At 38.7% G+C, this 18,740-nt stretch overlaps 1 protein-coding gene across 6 annotated transcripts in view; it reads right to left on the bottom strand.

Annotated features, from left to right (window-relative positions):
- Positions 1-5,690: 5,690 nt before the first annotated feature.
- Positions 5,691-18,740, bottom strand: part of Spata7 (spermatogenesis associated 7) — a 29,870-nt gene continuing 16,820 nt past the window's right edge. For 5 of the 6 annotated variants that reach the window (XM_013155303.3, XM_003472340.5, XM_013155306.3 and 2 more), the window contains 7 exons: positions 16,269-16,738; positions 15,169-15,235; positions 12,986-13,101; positions 11,264-11,314; positions 9,826-9,903; positions 6,654-6,711; positions 5,691-6,403 (listed from right to left, as the gene is read on the bottom strand). In XM_013155303.3, coding sequence (XP_013010757.1) covers positions 5,849-6,403; positions 6,654-6,711; positions 9,826-9,903; positions 11,264-11,314; positions 12,986-13,101; positions 15,169-15,235; positions 16,269-16,738 — 1,395 coding nt within the window. In that variant the 3' untranslated portion in view covers positions 5,691-5,848. The remainder of the gene's footprint in view (positions 6,404-6,653; positions 6,712-9,825; positions 9,904-11,263; positions 11,315-12,985; positions 13,102-15,168; positions 15,236-16,268; positions 16,739-18,740) is intronic. The other variant, XM_013155304.3, reaches the window with a different exon arrangement.

Genomic DNA, 18,740 nt, shown 5'->3' on the forward strand with positions numbered 1-18,740 from the left:
GCGGGGATTTATGGTTATTAAAGGTAGGAAAGGAAATAGTATGAATATAAGCCAATTAATAGTAGGAAAATTATACTCTATAGGGTGGGGGTGGTGGACCACTGTGAAAGAGAACACAGCTGATTTTTTTTTTTTTTTAAGAAAAGAAAGATTTATCTGGTTCCATTGATTGTCTTTTTGAGACTGGGGCTCACTATGCAGCTCAGGCTCACTCTGTAGCCCAGGGTAGTCTTGAACTTACAACAATCCTCCTGCCTCAGCCTTCTGTATATCTGGTTTTAAAATAATAGTGGCCTGTGAGCATTTAACTGTCTGAAATCTATTTATTTCTTACAATCCCTCAATAAAAGCTCACTAATCACCACCATCTGAGAGGGAGAAAACAGGCAGAGTAATATCCACTGATGAAGAATCAAACGCAGGAACTGGCTCAAAAGGCTGTAAGTCATTCAGAATTCACACTGTAAGACTCAGAGCTGAGGATGGGCTGAGTGAGGAAAGCGGAGGGGAAGATACAAATCAAGATGCTGTTTCAGACCAGGGTTGGTGGCGCATGACTGTTATTCCAGGGAAGGACCCCGAGATTGAGCTTAGCCTGACAAAAACAGTGATTAGTGAATTCCAGTTCACTGCATCTAATGGGGAATGCGGTGAAGTCCCCAAGTTCAGTCACCAATGCTGCTTCAGAGGTCAAGCCAGTGTTCCCAAACTTACTGCACATAGTCTACTCTTACACAATTTTTGCCATGTCCAAGAACCACTTTTCATAATTCTTTACATCAATTCATTTAAAACAATATTTAAGGTAAGGCAGTGTCATGGTTGATGTCGGTGGCCCTCAGGTCTCATGCATTAGCATTGTGCATTTGTGATTGGTTTATTGTTTAGCACTTGGATTGATGGTGTCAGTGCTACACCCACATAGGGGTGGAGCCAGCATACAACGTAATGGCAGGAAGAAGGCATGTCTCTTTTGCTGGTTTCCTCGTTGGTGTTTGTGGCCGCCATGAACTGCAGGCCCCACCATGCCACCCTGCCTTGGAGCTAACTGAATATGGACTGAAACCTCCAAGAACTGTAAGAAATAAACTTTTCCTTCCCTAACTTTGGTCATCAAGTATTTTGTCTCAGAAACAAGTTAAAAAGTAAGACAGCCAGAGAGTAAGTTCCCTACGGGATACAAAAGTTAGGATGAGTCATGGCGCTAGGGATGAAAAGCTACTGTCAGTTTGAGCAAAGAGACTGAACACATCAAAGCAGGACATGAAGCAGCTGGTCTGGGGCTTGGTCCAAAGGGTGGAGAAGGGCATTGAGAGAATTGTTCCCGAGAATGACTTAAGACTGCAGCTCCAGGCACGGAGATGGAATCTGAGCTGGGGTCTGAGGTTACAGGGATAACGGGCTGTGAAGTGGGAGAAAGTGAGGCTGGGACAGAAGAAATGAGTCCTCGGGCGAGGAGAGGGTTCCAGAAGCAACCAGAGGGCCAAAGACTGATGGATGAGGAAAACCTAGTCAGCTGGAGGCTATTTCTGAGTTTCTAGAAAAATACCTTGTTTTTTGAAAAATCCTTAAGGTTACTAAAACCGTTTCACTTTTGATTCTCTCGAGTTCCTAGCTATGAAACTTAGTACACTTTAGGCACTCAGTGTTCAATTATACTGTTATAAATGTTGGACAAGACAGGAGGAGAGGTGAATGTCTTAGAATGTGTCTTAATAGCAAGGATCTCATGCCTGTACTAAAAGAGAAGGGAGGGTGTCCCACAGGTCTGATAGGAGTTTGCACTGATGAGGGAGAGGATGATGATGGAGTGGTGAGCAGCAGAGAAAGTCTTTCTGAGATTTGGTGTCCAGAAACTGGAGTATAGCAACACGAGGAAGTGGAGGAGGAAAGTGGGTCCCTGGCACTCAGCAAGGATCTATAGAGAGAATTGAAGCCCATGGGCAGAGCAGAGAGATGGCAATGGAGGAGGAGGAGGAGGCTGGCAACTGGCAGTTTCTCCCTGAGCCTGGCTCACTCTGTGATCGGGGTGGCGTGAGCCTGAAGATGCATGGTGACTACTGACCACCTCAGAGGCCTCCATGAAGTGCATTGGTACAACAGAGCAGTGTATGCAGGAGATTGCAGTGGTCGGTTACTTATTTGGGTTCAGTCTCTTGGACTTTGGATTCAGTCTGGAACTCAAGAGCAGCGGTGGGTGGCTCCATTTAGAAGTTCCCAGTGTTGGGGAGAGGTGGAACTGATTTCAAGTTGGCAGGAGACCAAGGAGCAGTTTAAGCTGCAGGAAGCCAAGTTCAAGTCGGAGGCACATGGAGTTTTGCAGGTTCAACAAATCAGGTTCCAGCCTCACCACCAATCGGCCTGAACTTCAGTGAAACTACAGGAACAGACTTGCTGGGATTATCCGCTACCGCTAGCTTGCTAAAATTAACACAGATCTGGATTCTGCTCACTTTATCTATGTGACAGAAGAGACATACCTTGATGTGGACTTTCTCTTTTCATTTTTTGATTGTTCTTGTTTTTGTGTGTGAATATTGTTTCCAGTTTTTGTTGTTTTGTTATTTCTTCCTTCTCTCTTTCCTTCCTCTTCTTCAGTTTTCCGTTTGTGTAATCTTCCTTTGTCTTCCCAGCACTGCTTCTAACGTCTTCCTCCTCTTCTGCTTCCCTAGGTCCCCCCCGCCCAGCCGCTTTTAAGTTTTCTCTCCTTACAGTAAAATTGCCACAGTGAGGGCATAAATATTATATGCAATTTTCTGGATTTAGATTTTTTATATAATCACAAATCTATTTCATACAATTAAGGCAGGAAATTAATAGTTACCTTGGTTCGTCAGTGTGTAGGCTGTGTTTGATGTTGTATTTGTTACTGTTGAATGTACCACTTTAGCCAGGTGACATAATTATTCTTCCTGCTATACCAAGACAGATTGCCTAAGAGTCATAAAAAACACTATAGGCCAGTGCCAAAGAATCAGGTGGTAGGCCAAACCGGCAGCAACTTCTCATCCCTAATACACTGAAGAGGCTGGCTTTTGCAACAGATGCAAAACCCAAAAGCCAGCTATATCTGTAAGGCATCTCTGAGAAATAGTCATTTCCTAAGGTTTCTAAACACTAGCAAGGAAGCTACTTTCTGTAAGTAATTTATAAGCATCAACCTAGGAATTAAAAAAAAAAAAACTAGAAAATGAGAAGACACAAGCAAGATGCAACCCTAGACTTCTAGCTCACTAAAGGCAAATTCATGGGTTGATGAGGTGGGATAATTTCAAAGCCCCCATCTGGAGCCTCTCAAATGGTAACAGAAGTAACAAAGCAGGTGCATGAGGCTCTAGAAAAAAAATCACATTAGAAGTAATTTCTCAGGTAACTATAGAAATGGTGAGCATAATGAAAGACATGGTTAGTGACTACAGAGCAGATTCAGATAAAAAAAAAAATAGAGGAGCTTAGGAAAATGATAGAAACTATGAGTGCCCAACACAGGAAAGAAATGGAATCATGAAACAGATTCAGATATCCAGGAGATTACAATTACAATAAAAGTATATGCAGCAGAACAAGTCAATGTGAAAACAGAATATCAGATGCAGAGGATTAGGACTGAGATCACAAAAAAGGAGAATTTCTTAAAAAGAGCAAGGGACCATGAAAAATCAGATGCTGCCAGATGATGCAAAGAACAACAAGATAAGATTGATCAGAAGATACTACAAATAATGTAAAAAACTTGTTCACAGAAGCAGGAAAAAAAGGATTTGACATTCAGATAAATGAGGCATACAGAACTCTATTAGTCGTGGTAAAAAAAAATGTTTATTAAGGCATATAATAGTAAAGATTCCAGAAATTTAACACAACAACAGGATATTAAAAGCTGTTAGACAAAAACATACAAACAAGTCACCTACAAAGGAAAGCCCATTAGCATCACAGCAGACTTCTTAACACAAAGCCTCAAGTTAAGAGAGTTTGAAGTATTTCAAGTTCTAAAAGAAAACAACTTCCAACCCAGATGATGTACCTTGCAAAACTATCTTTCAAAATTGATGGAAAAATAAGATACTTCCATAACAAATAATACCCTAGTAAATTCATGAGTACCAAACCAATACTCCAAATGTTCTGAAGGACACTCTAGAATGCGATAACAAGGACCACAACTCTATGAAGCCCAACAGAATGAATCCACCAGGCAAGGTAAGCAATTAAACAGAAGGGGAAAAAGGGAACCAACAACAGGAAAGTAACACAAGGATAAGTCAATACAAATCAGTTAGAACCATCAATGTTAATGGTCTCAATTCAATAATCAAAAGAAATGGACTGGCAGAGTGGAACAAGAGGCCAAGGATCAATGGAACAAATCAGAAAATGCAGAAAAAAACTTCAAACACACTCAGCCATCTTATCTTTGACAAAGGAGCAAACATTTTCACTGGAAGAAAGACAGCCTCTTAATAAATGGGGATGGAAAAACTGGCTTTCCAATGCTGAAGATTAAAACTAGCCCATGTCTTTCACCATGCACTAAACTAAAATCCGAATGGATCAAAGATCTAAATATTAAAAGAGAAACACTAAATCTTCTGGAAGAGAGAATAGTAGAATTCTTGCAGACAAGAGTGAAGGTAAAGACTTTATGAACAAAACTCTGATCACACAGGAAGTATCACAGAATCAACATCTGGAATCTGATCTTATTAAAAATCTTTTTGTACAGTAAGAGAAACCATCAACAGAGTGAAGAGACAACCCACAGAATGGGAAAAAATGTCAGCCATCAGTTCCTCAGACTAAGGACTAATACTTAGAATATATGAAGATATACAAAGAACTAAAATTTTTTTTTCTAATCTCAACAACAACCAAAACCCCCCCAAATTTAAAGACCCAATCCAAAAATAGGCATCTGAAATGAATAGACACTTCTCAGATGAAGTAGAAATGTCAAATAAATATATGAGAAAGTGTTCAACATCACCAATTATTTGAGAAATGCAAATTAAAACAACACTGAGATTCCATCTCACTTCAGAAAGAACGGTTATCATCAAAAAATCAACGAATAACATACTGGCAGAGCTGTGTGAAAAAAAGGCCTCCTTCTCCCAGTAACCGGGATTACGCCAGCCACCATTTCTCTTTGCCCACAAAACCACTTAGGCCTGGGAGGAGCTACTCTAGAAATTGTGGCCAATAGATCCTTAGGTGACTCTAGTGATGCTCACCTCTGGCATTCACAGCCTTGTATAATATCTGCCACCCCTACCTGGACGAGGCCTATGACTTGCTTCTAACCAGAAGAATATGGCGGGGTGTTGGAAAGCCAATCCTAGCTATGTTAAGTGACTTCAGACTCCATCTCGTCAGCAGAATCTTGTGTTCTCAGCCTTGAACACGCGAGCAGTGTATAATCTGCCTAAAGACAGCCACGTAGCAGGGAGCTGCACAGCCTCTGGCCGCCGGTCAGCAGGAAATGGAGCTCTTAGACAGCTGCCAGGCACGGAATTCTGCCACCAGCTGCAGAGCCTGGGGGAGGATCCTCCTGAGGGAAGCCTCTGGATGAGACCACGGTCCTGGCTGCTGCCTTGCCTGCTGCTCTCTGAGACCCAGAGCAGAGGACCCCCTACGGTAAGCATGCTCATGATCCTCGGAGACTTGGGATAAACAACAAAGGTGAGACATTTTACATCGCCAAGTTTATCTCAATTTATTATGCAGCCTAGAAAATTAGTATAGAAATTTTACTATGGAAAATTAAAAAATGGAGAAAAGTGATATTGAGTTACTTGGCCAGGTGGGCTCTTTATTAATGATGATCGAGTATCCAAGGGCAGTCATCTTAAATGCTCATTTCCATGATTTTAAGCCTTGGTAATTCCTTGTCATGATTATTATCACCGTAAGACTGAACAGACCGGGACAGTAAAGTGCCCTGACAGCTCCACTCACTTGCCGTCTCAGCCTTCTCAGTGTCACTGTCATCTTCGATGACGTTCACAGAAGTTTCGTGGTCTCTCAAGCTGTCTGAAATACCTGAAGTGTTTTCATCCCACGTTGAAGGGTCAAGGTTTGCTTCCTCGTTTACCTGCTGAACTATAACTCCGGGTGAGTACTGGGATTTACAGAGAGGCAGGACAAATTCACCGTGTGAAGAAGGCATCTCGTTTTCATTCTTTGGTGCACACAACAACATATTCAGAGCATTTTGGTACTGCTGGTGCTCCTGTTGAAGTGCTATGTCCTGTTCGTTTCTAAGGCCACTCGGCTCTGAATTCATGACCCTTTCAAACTCAAATGAGTTCAACATCTTGAAATCCTTTGGCTTTACTGAGTTTTCCTCCGATATGCAGCCTAAGTCTATTTTCAGGCCATGCAGCAGGTGGCGCATTTTTTCCTACGATTAAGAGAATTACATAATTAGGAGAAAAATTACATTAGTTAAGCTAATCAAACTAAGTCAATGTGGTCTTCAGGGCTACTGACTTCAGCAGAATATTTTCCTTTCCATTCCCTCTGCTTCCCACCCCCACAAAAACTGCAAGGGGGAAAAAATGCTTGTTTTAATCTATTCTTTGAGGCCATGAAAAAATTAAAAAGATTTTTGCTTTAGAATTTTTCTGATGAAGCTTTAAGAAAAGACAAACCTCTTTCAAACGATGTTTATTTTCTTTTACATGTCGCTCGAATAGTCGGTCTAAAAACCTACAAGTGACAAATAAAATGGTAAATGCCAGAAAGCCAACTCAATATTAAATTGTTATGCAATGTTCAAACTACTAAAGGCTGGGAAATATTTTTTAGTCTTTTTCCTTCTAAAGCTGAAGACTAATGCTTCCTTTCTCTTTTAAGCTCTTCATTTTTTGTGCTATTATAAAAGTGCAGTCACACGCTGCTGAGTGAAAGAGAACATGTGGTTTGGCTCCCACCAGGAGCCTGCTTTCATTTCCTTCCAGAGGCTGACGCTGCTGACAGAGTGTACGCTACTCCCCTGCCTGTGAATGAAACAGCGTCCATCATGATGCCCACGTTTGCAGTACGTAACGATTACAGTCCTTGTGCGGAGTTGGCACACGTACATAACGGGTCTTAATCCCTTGTTTCCTTCCCTTTTCCTTTCCTCTCTTCCCTTCCTCCATCTCTTCCTTCCGTTTCGTTTCCATCTGAGGAAGAGCTAGCTCCCTGTTTCCTGTTATCTTTGCTTTTGCTCCTTATTTATACTTTGGGTTTCTCATATAAGAGAAAACATGCAGTATTTGTGTCTGATTCATTTCACTTAACGTTATGGCTCAGGCTGCACCCATTTTCCTGCCACTGAGTCAAGTTTATCGTGCTTTATGGCAGAGTAGGACTCTATTGTGTGTAAATTTTTTTTGTCCATCCACCTGCTGATGGACACACAGGCTGCTTCTAAGACTTAGCTTCTAGGAAGTGTGCTGCTATGAACATGGGTATGCATGTGGCATGGAAACTGATGGCTTCACGAGGCCTAGAAATTCTCTGCACATCCCCAAAGCTTGCCCCTACCTCATGCTGACGCACACATCCGGGCGAACACCCCAAACCCCTGTCTGCCTCTGTTTCATTTTGTTGCATGCATTCACAGTCGGAACTAAACACAAGAGAAAATCCTCCTGTGGTGGGATTTTACAATGCTTCCTGAATTACACTTGGAAAAAATACCACGAATAGTAAGTTTATATACTAACCTAGCAATGAGTACTTACTGGGTATCACTAAGTGCTAGCCACATAAAAATAATTTATCTCTATTCCCTGACCAGTGTCAGGAGAGAAAGGTGCTATAAAAAAACCTTTAATGATGAGAATACCACATCTCTAATGATTTTACCTGTCCAAAGCTCACAACCATCAAGAAAATTTAAACTCGAGGAGCCTGATTGCAGAGAAGGTGGTCTTCACCTCTTCACCTTTCCTCACACTTGTCTATCACATTAATAATCAGCAAGCTTCTTGAAAGACAACTGAGCCAATCTATAGTAGTTTTAAATTATTTAACAAAATTTAAAAGCTCCAAAACCTGCAGATAGGGCCAACATTTTTAGACATGTTTCTATATTTAACACATATGTCTTGGGTACCTATTTTTTGACTCAATCATGTGTATCCTAAATGTCTTTGGGCCGGGGATTTAGCTCAGCAGCGTAAGCACCTGCCTGGCAAGTGCTAGGTCTTGTGCTTGATCCCCGGTAACAGGAAAAACAAAAACCAAAAACCAAAAACCATTTTTATTAATAAACTCACTTCTACATGATTTTTAATCACTGAATCTCTCTCTCTCTCTCATAAATGCTCTGTAATTTATCTAACGTAATTTTAGTATTCAACATTTAGGTTAGTTTTGTTCTTTGGTACTATTTTTAAAAACACTGTAATAAAGTCATATACTCTCTTTAGTAAATAGGTAAAATTTGAGGTATAAATACATATGGTTTACATAGGCTCTTTTTGTGTTTTCCTGGTAAAAACATAAGAAAATTCACTATCTATAACTATATTTTCTTTTTTGAGACAGAGTCCTGTTTTGTAGTTCAAGCTGACCTTGAACTTGTAGAGATCTTCCTACCTCAGTCTCTCAAGTGCTGGGATTTCAGGTATGCATCACCAGAACCAGCTTGTCCATTTTTTCCTTAAAAATTGTTTTTCATGGTGCTCGGAATGAAACCCAGGGTCCTGTGCATCCAGGCAAGGGCTGTACCACTGAGCTACCAGCCAACCTGTGGGCCATTTTTAAACGTGCAGTCACCAGTGCTAAGTATGTGTACAGTGTTATGAAAGAGATTGCCAAACCCTTTTCATCTGGCAAATAAGAAACTCTATACCCACTATACAAACAGTTTCTTGGCCAACTTCTTATTTATCTTTTGTAGTGGGAACTGAACTTGTGACTTGCGCTTGCTAGGCAGGTGCTGTGCTGCTGAGCTACATCCCTGGCTGTGGCCAACTTTTTAAATCAAAATTTTATTCCCTAAAATTTAGGTCTTTTTCACACTGTACACTTTTTTATTCTTATAATAAAGATGTTTGCTTTAATTTTAAAAAAGTTATAGAAATAGGAGATAGAAATAACTCACTGGAATTAAGATGCACTTGGAGAAAATATGCAGAATACATATTTGGAGTCCTCGGTTACATACTATGAAGTGGGACTTAGTGCCCTGTGAATTTTAGGGACATAAATGTGGATGCTAGATTCAAGATAGTTTCCTTAAGATATGCCATACCTAATCTGCCTTTGAAAATTTTCTACTTTACTTACAGTGTACAAATCTACGTTTTAAACTTCATTTTACTAGATCTAATCCTAACAGTTGCAATTTAAAAAATCCTTTTTGTTTTTCTTGAGACAGCGTCTCACACTGTAGTTCAGGCTGGTTACACCCTCCCTATGTATGGCGGGCTGTCCTCGAACTTGGGGCAATGCTCCTGCCTCAGCCTCCCAAGGGCTGGGATTACAAGTGTGAGCCACCACACCCAGTCAGCTGTAATAAAAATTCTTGGTTTTGGTTCTCCTAACAGTTTTACATAGCAAGATGGGGTTATGAAGCCTTGCAAATCAGAAGCAAAAAATTTTATTTTACTGATTTATTATAACCATATTTAGATGAGCCAGGATTTTATTCTTTTCTATAACTTCCCCACACTGCGAACTTGCCCTAGGGTGTGAATTAAAAATGATGTACAATTTGCTGTCAATTGTAAGAATATGATCTTAAAAAAGCAACATAACTTCCTAACACTAACATCATATGAAAAATAATGTACACAACTCCTGTAATAGAATTTAAAAAAAACTGACCTGCTGGAAAATAAACCAAGTTTCAAAATTTCGTTTGTTATGTCTTCAATGAAGCTCAAATACAACAGCTCTTCTTCACTGCAAAGGAATGGTGACACAGAGCATAAAAATTATTGCTTACTTATTCTGAAGACTAAAGGAAACACAGGTCAGAAATGTCTATTTCTACTAAATACTTCTGTAAGTTTTAAGGGGGGTATTATAAACACTAAAAAGCAGAAAGTAATACCCACTAGAATAATATTTCATAGCTATCTGCAATTCCATAGGAATAAATGTAAAGACAAATAAAAGACAAAGGAGAACCACCCAGGGCGAGAGCAACCAGAAGAGCCCGCGAGCTGTGTTCCCAACCAGCACTTTGCATCTCCTACTTCTGATCGTGTTCAGCAGCAGAAGCCACGAGTACCACTACCCAGCCCTGCTCCCCACCCTCCGAGCTTTCAGGAGGCAACAGGAAGACGCCAGGGAAGCTTTCACTGTGCAGTTTTTTCCCCCAAAAAATGTTTGAAGAAAAAAAAAATCCTTCTAGTATGATAATTTGTGAACAAAAATATGGTGGTAATTTTTAATTACTCGGATACATTTCTTTATTATGCTATTCTATGAGATAATTATTTTAGTAGCTATTATAAGAAAAGTAGGAGGACTAGGGATTTAGCTCAGTGGCATAAGCACCTGTCTGGCAAGTGTGAGGTCATGAGTTTGATTCCCAGTATCAAAAAAACAAAAAAGAAAGAAAAGAAGGGCACTACTGTAAATTTGATTATTACCTGAAACTAGTGAATTAATAGAAAATATAAATAAGTACTCAATAACTGAATAAGCAAATAGAAAATGAAGCGCAAAATGTAAATCAGATAATTGATTAAAATGGTCTATAAAAAGTGATTTCTGAATGAGTCACAGGATCTTGTTTAAAAACAGCCACTTTTAGGAATAAATGGAACTCTATAAAATATTTTCTTGAAAAAATAATGAAAACAACATTAAAACTTAGAATTGTAGCATGTCCAAAGAAGTGAGCAGGTTCAGAACCACCAGGAAGAATTTCCTGAGCTCCTAAGCTACTAAAAATCTCTCTAAAATTCTTAATTTATAAAATGAATGAGGGCAGTGGTACAGGGCCTGTCTGGCAAGCACAAGGTCCTGAGTTCAATTCCTGGCACCAAAGAAAGGAATCAGAATTAGAGGTGCTAAATATTAAAAATAGTAGTTATTAACTTAGGACCAATTTCTACTGAAAATAAACAAGATTGACACTTATTCCAGAAAATTCTGATCATTTTCTGCAATGCAGCCTGTATTATATGATTAACACTCCAAAGCTGGTTGTAACAGAGAACATGTTTGATCTTGCCTGATTTTATAATGGTTTCTGTGATTCTTAACTCTTAATTCCCATTAAAACAAAATAAAGAGGTCAAAAAGATCTTACTTGGAGATTTTATTCTCCCAAGGACGCTGTGCAGAATACTGACATACTGTTCTATAAGAAGAAAATTAAGATATTTTAGCAAAACAATAAGTTTCCAATAATATTTTATAATAGTAGTAATGTGTTTTAGAATTTTTAAAGCATTTTTATATCCATAATCTAATTTAATCTTCTAAACAATCCAGTGGGGTATGTATGCTAGGTATTATTTTCCCGGTTTGCTACTGAGTTATCCAGGGCTCAGAGGGGCCAAGAAACTTGCCAAGGTTGATGTCAGAGGCAGTAGTGACAGGTTTTAAACTATTTTTCTGATTACAAACTCACTACCCTTAAAACAATGATACTATAGCACTTGCCTAGGATTAAACAATGACAATTTGACTAAGGTTAACATATAAATAATGCTAAACACATACCTTCCTTTGGAAATTTTTGTTAAACTACTCATTATTATACATTTTTTTCATTATTCAGTTCTCCCAAGATTTTTTATTCAAATATACACAATTATAATAGTTTATTTCTTTTACGTAGAAACTACTAGAAAAGATAAATGTTCTTTTCTTTGGACCATTTTTTAATACAGAATGGCTCAAGAGCAGCACCAATGCTGTGTGCTGTGGCACCATGAATTCCAAAGAGGGAAACAACAAATTCCTGTGTGGCCTTAGCAGGTGACAACTTCCCGCAGCGGCCTGAGGGCCACGCTGGGCCCTGAGGGAATCTGAACACTTGGCTTCCAGTCTGCCCTTTAACGCTTCCTCTGCGACCTTTTTTTTTTGTCTTTTTATCAGTACCAGGGATTGAACTCACGACTGCCTGCTTCCAAGGCAGGCACTTATGCCGCTGAGCTAAATCCCCAGCCCTTCTGTGCCTTTTTGAATGTCTGCTCTTTTCTTCTACTTCCTTCATCTCCTATCCAGTTTTGAACACTGGAAATTTGATAGCTGAAACTATCGATGGCATCTTTTAGCTTCTTGACCACCTGCCAACCAATCTTTTTTGTTTAGGTGTTGTGTCCCATAACTGCCAAATGTGATAAACAGTTTTTGTTGTTTATTACTGCAGATTGAGCTCAGGGTCTCTCACGTGCTGGGCGAGCCCTCTTGTGCTGAGCTACAACCCCAGCCCGTTTACTCTCTCTGTCTCTGTCTCTCTCTCTTTTTTATATTTTGAGAGAGGGTCTTGCTAAATTGCCCAGGTTGGTCTCTGAATTGTAATCCTCCTGCCTTGGTCTCTGAGTAGGTGTATGATAGGTGTGTAACACCAGAGCTGGTGAGACTTTAAGAGTCCTCCACATGGCATGGACAGATCATGCACTGGAACATGGGAAACACTCAAAATCACAAATTATGGCTTCTCAAATAGTGAGGGTCACCAATCCTATGCGTGCCATGTACACTGGTTAGCACCACTGCCAGAGGACTTGTCATGGGAAAAGTCCTTTTTCATATGAGTAGTAACTAAAAACAGTGCAAGCCAGGGTCCCTTTTCCCTTTATTAATGAATTGGCAAGCAATTCACTGAAACCTTTACTGAGCACCTAACTTTGTAAAATTTCCTTAGTAAAACTAACACTACTACTGAAGAATTGTATAAGAGTAAAATAGATTAGAGCATATAATTAAAATGGTATTTATATAGTAAATACTATATATCTATTTATACAGGAAAGCAGTTAAGATAAAGATAGCTGAAATATTTCTCCTGCACACTCTTTACCTTTGTGAGGAAGGCCGCGGAGCGCTGTCTTTGATTTCATCCCATGTCAAGTCATGTCCTTGTAAGGACAAAGGGGTTAATTTTTCTTTGGTCCCATATGTCATATAATTAGATGCCTGGGGATGTAACAAAAGAATAAACCTTTATGCTTCAAAAATACAATATGAAAACAAAGCATAATAAGTTTTAAAAGATGAATAAAGGAATCCAATGGGTAAAAGTGAATGATATGTTATTACAAAAAACGTTGTGGAGTAATTTTTCCCTCTGACTTGCACTGTTTTCCCTTAAATTTATTTAAAGTAAAGTAAAGCTTCTTATGTTTTAACAAGCAACATTTTAAATGACATTAAGACATCATTGTGAATAAATATACAAAGAAAAAAATGAAGAAAACTTACAACTTTTGAGTAAACGTGAGAGAAAAATCTATCATTCGGAAATTCAGATATCCTGTTTCAAAAGTCACTATGTCAAATATGTAGAAACACTGGTAGCACTGGCAGTGTAACTACTAATGTTCAAAACATAATAATGGCAGCTTACTTTGTAGAATTCTTCCTATTGGGCAGGCATTTAGCCTCATTGTTAGATTTCATCTGCACAAGTGTGATTTATGTAAAGCACCATTCGGCCTTAGAAGTGTGGTTAAAATGCAGACCTCATGCAGTCAGTGCTCTATTAGTGCCCTCCAATCAACGGCCTGATGGAGCAGGGGACCCTGCCATGTTCTTGCAGGGTTGTTAGTGAATTTTCGGAGCACTATGTTATAAAGATGCTTCAGCTTTGGTTTATTTAATTACCTCAAAACTTATCTTTTCATAAAACCCAAGTTAGTAACAGCTACCATGTATCAAGCCCTGACCAGGCTAGGAACTTCACCCCCATTATTTTACTCCTCCCAGAGACACTATAGATTAATCACAGCTCCACTAGCTGAGCATGCCCAGCTCTCAGAGGATAAAGGTTTTGTCGTTGAGCTCAAGTGGGAGGGCCCTATGTCCAACAGCTGTTAATGGCTGAGATGGAAACCTATCCCCTTCTGCTCATTTTAGAAATAAAGAAGGAAACTGAGTGTGATTCTGTTTTATTCACATACTCTGAATCTGTACTTGACATTTTAATAGACAAACCATTTTTATAAACAATAAATTTAAATTAGGACACATTACAAAATTGATATCCCTCAAAATAAAAATAAATCAGTTTGTGTCAATATCAGACTTAAAGATATAGTATTTAAAAAAAATGATTGCCAAGCATTCAAAATATGAATTTTGTAATAATTAGCTTCATAGTCTTTAGTAAAGGCAAACCTAAGAGAATGGTATCCATCAATTTAATTGGTGATAATTCATTTAAAAATATGGAAATAAGAAAAGTTAAATAACGAGCCAGGCATAGCGATACCTGCCTGGAATCCCAGCACTCTGGGAGGCTGAAGTAGGAGAATTATGAGTTTGAGCCCAGCCTGAGCAAATTAGCAAGATCCTGTCTTAAAAGGAAAACATAAACAAAGGAGCTGGGGATGTAGCCCAGTGTGAATGGCCTGGGTTCAGTTCTTAGTACTGAAAAAAAAATATTTTGAGGTGAGTTCTCACTATATTGCCTTGGCCACTCTTTTTTTTTGTTGTTGTTTTTCCAGACTCTTAATTTGTGGTCTCAAGCAGTCTTTCTGTCTCCATCTACAGAATAGCTGGCACTATGGGCACAAACCGCCATGTCTAGCTCACCTCTGACTTTTTATTTTTGTGTCAGGGTCTCACTATGTAGCTCAAGCCAGCCTTGAATTCACTTTGTAGCCCAGGCTGGCCTCGAACTCACAGCAATCTTCCTGCCTCAGTCTCCTGAGTGCTGGATTATAGGTATGCGCCACCATGCCCAGTTTACATCTGACTTTGGAAATAGTTGATGTATTTTATTGATTCATTTATCTGTCTATTCAGCCAAGCATCTAGATGCTAACAACAAATATTTTTCCAGATTTGGTAGGATCCATTTAGTCATTCTAAGAGAGCCATGACCATTTCTAAGCAGGCAAACCTCCGTATGCTGGCTATATTATACCCAAGCGTCACTTAAAGAGATTATTTTTCACAGTCCAAATTGCTATACATAGCCCATGTATGTTAAAGCATCTGCAATTCAAATGTGGCAGCACAAAAAGATCTCATGTTGATTACCTGCTCTGTGTTGACCTCTGAATCTGTCAATTTCTTAATCTCAGATGTTCCCAAATCAGAATGACAACTGTAATATTTAAAGAAAGATTGTTACTCCTTCAAAACATAAACACTCTGATGACAAGCTTTCCTGCCTAAAAAAAACCCCTTACACATAAGAAAATGAGATCTATTTATCTATTTTTATAAAATGCATAGTTTCAAATAGGGGTCTGGATTACATATGCTTCCTTTTTTAAAATAGTAATTAATTTCAATTAAATATACACTGGGAGAGGTGAAAGGGTACTATTATCTTTGTAACATTCACAGATACAATCATAAAATGAAATACTGTACTACTTCCTGTATTTCCCATTTGACAAGTTTTATCATAGACGTAATTCCTTAACTTTTGATTAAATATATAAACTCATTTGAAATTATAGTATCTGTTCTCTATACTCACATAAGATGTTACTTTCTAAAATAATTAAAATCTAGTACCAGATAAATTGTTTATGCAACATTAAAAGATTTGTTTGTTTCTCTAATCACTGGGCAAACTTTTAATGAGTATTTACCATGTACCAGGCATAAGTACATGTGAAAACATTATTGAGGCAAATTACACTTAATCTCCAGACATTATCCCAGCTGTTTAAGTTATTCCCAGGCAGCTGTTGCTACATGACTAAGTTGCACCAGTTAGGGAGCACAGGGGCAGTTGGATAAAGCAGTGGAGTTTTTCGTCTAACTCCATTATTTTGCCACTTTTAAAACAAATCAATGTGCATATTTACACAAATGTTAATTAATGACATTTTAACAATTCTATGAAAGTATAATATTTAAATGCATACAAAAGTTCAAGAGATATTTTTGAAACAATACATTAAAATACTCAACACTCATCTTTATAAAGAATTGGACAAATTTAATAGCTCTTTGTTGTTTCAACAACTGCTCTGATAGTTTTGATGACATGTTTAAAAGACGTATTAAACTCACTCTAATAAAAAGCCTGACTGTATAAGATATACATCAGAAAGCAAGGAATATTGCTTAGTGAAGTGTCATTTAATTTCCCAGAGTTGCTACTGATTGTTAACATGCCATACCTGCTTAATTCAGTCTGGGTTTCACCTTCTATCTGTGGATCTGTAATATCCTTTCTTCTTTTGGCAGGGGTATAATATCGATACTGTGACAGGAAAGATTTTGCTTCTGTTTTTAAAGTGCGTGGAGTGAATGGCAATTGCTTGTTAGAAAAGAAGTCAGCATGTTTTTCTAAAAGATCCCCACTGGGTGCTTTTGAGATGACTACCTGAAACCGGTGGGAACTTGGGAATGCACTTCTGGGCCTCCTGCCATGCACGGCTCCAGGGCCCAGGTTTCGGGGATCAGAGGTTATACAGTCCACGCTGGAAGGGGAGGAACTGCCATTCTGTGAAGCGCCATTCATGGGGACTCTGTCAGATTTCCGTAGCCTTAGCTGTGTCTCCGAAGAAGGCAGGAGTGCCTTCGTGAAGGATGGGAATCCATTCATTTCTTCTATCAACATGCCCTGGTTCTGCGGTTCCCCTGCAGGCTAAGAACATTGGATTTGAAAGTTACCAACTGGATTAGAAATTCATAGAATTCAGGATGCCCAAATTTAATCTTCATGTATAACTCACTTAATTGTCACATCAACTTCTCAGAAGTTCTTCAATCATTACCTTGTTTCTTCTTTTTTTAGTGGTGCTGGAAAGGCCTCACACGTATGAGACAAGTGCTCTACCACTGAACCTTGTATCACCCAGCCTCTACCCTTATTTACAGACGGAGAAACTGAATTTCAGGGTGTCACAGATTTAACAGATGCCAAATCTACATTTTTAACCATTACATTATTTAAAAAAACTCATTAAAATTATATAATTTTAGGTTTTTACAGTGAAAGGCAACAATTTTTTTTTTTTTTTTTGGTATGAATGCCTTTTAATGGTTCCTGGGTTTTTTCGTTTTTCCAAAGATGTGGGATAAAAATACAAGGAATTTCAGGAGTCGGAAACAATTTTTAATTCCTTTCCTGGTAATGAAAAAATTGGTTAGCCTAAGAAATGATTTACCTATACAAAGAAATTATGAAGGTATCATGACTACCTTCTAAAATAGGTTGTTAGCTACTTACTTTCTAAATTTTCTTTTTTACCCCAAATACAAGGTAAAACTACTGAAAGCAAGTTAGCTGCTGACATTAAATAGTGAGTCACTATTGTGCTGTTTGGTAAATGATTTCATTTTTATTAGCTTTAAAAAGTATCCCCAAACTAGGTTCACAGTACAGTTTATGAACCCAAGAGTTTGGTTCCCTGGAAAGAAACTTCTAAGTACAATCTAAAAAAAAAAATCCAGTGAGGCTATTAATAATCACAGGAATTGGCCAGCAACCCCAGAACTTGGGAAGCTGAGGACAGAGTGCCACAAGCTCGAGGCCAGCCTGAGCTACACAGTGAGTTCAAATTAGCCTCAATCACACAGTGAGACCCTGTCTCAAAAAAAACAAAAAACAAAAAAATTCATAGGAACTACTTATAGGAACAGTATTAACTAAGATCACAGTAAACAGAAACGCATAAGGCATTAGAATGTCTGTGAAGAAATTCTTTATCAGTAGTGGTGCTTGTATTAAAATGAAATACAGGGCTGGAATTAGCTCAGTGGTAAAGCACTCTCCTACCGTGGCCAGGGCTCTGGGTTCAATTCCTGACTCTGCAATTAAAACAAAAAAGACACATCTGTCTGTCTAAAATAGGCTGGGAAAACTGATTCTGAACTGACTGAAAGCCTGCAATTTTTCTGTATTTTCTTGCTCCATAATCCCTGTTTTGTATCCTACTTTTTCTTTCCTTGTAAACCAGAAGAACATTATGAAAAAAACTATAGATTTGCTTTCTGAATTCATGTTAAGTGTCCCCTTTATTTAGGACTATCAGAAGCTTGGGTACTTGTACAAAATAGACGTAACGCTAACCTGGTAAACTCAGTACAACTTGGACTGTTGGTGATTACAAAGTTCTGAAATAAGAAGAGAGTTAATCAGTTACTTCTCCATGGAACAAGAAGTGTGGCGGCAACTGATCACTCACTGTGATGCCATCCTTACAGCCTGATGTGACCTGCTGTAAACTTTCTGTGGCTCAGAATCTACGTATAATAGTCATATAGTTCATGTATTCATGTTTTCACGTCAAGAACCTCTATTCGGTTATATAATTCCCCAGAACTGACCACTGAGTCAATCTTTTCCAGGGACAGTATCAGAAGAAATGGTATACAAAAATTTTCCAATTGTCAGAGTTTAAAACAGTTGAAGAATAACTCAATAGGGGAGGTACAGATTATTTGAAAATCTGTTTTGCAAGGAAGTTTCAAATTATACTCAATTAAGGAGGAAATGGCCATGCTCTTAATGTTGACTTCTATACTTTTAAAAAAGCCTCTCACATGTATTCAGAAATACGGAACACACCTATGTATTCAGCAGCCCACAGCACACAGCGTTACACCAGTGTGGGCAGCACAGGAGCACTGGCCGAGGGCTGACA

Source organism: Cavia porcellus, unplaced genomic scaffold (genome assembly GCF_034190915.1).
Source record: "Cavia porcellus strain 051 isolate PalLab524CR breed Dunkin Hartley unplaced genomic scaffold, mCavPor4.1 scaffold_31, whole genome shotgun sequence".
Classification (NCBI taxonomy): domain Eukaryota; kingdom Metazoa; phylum Chordata; class Mammalia; order Rodentia; family Caviidae; genus Cavia; species Cavia porcellus.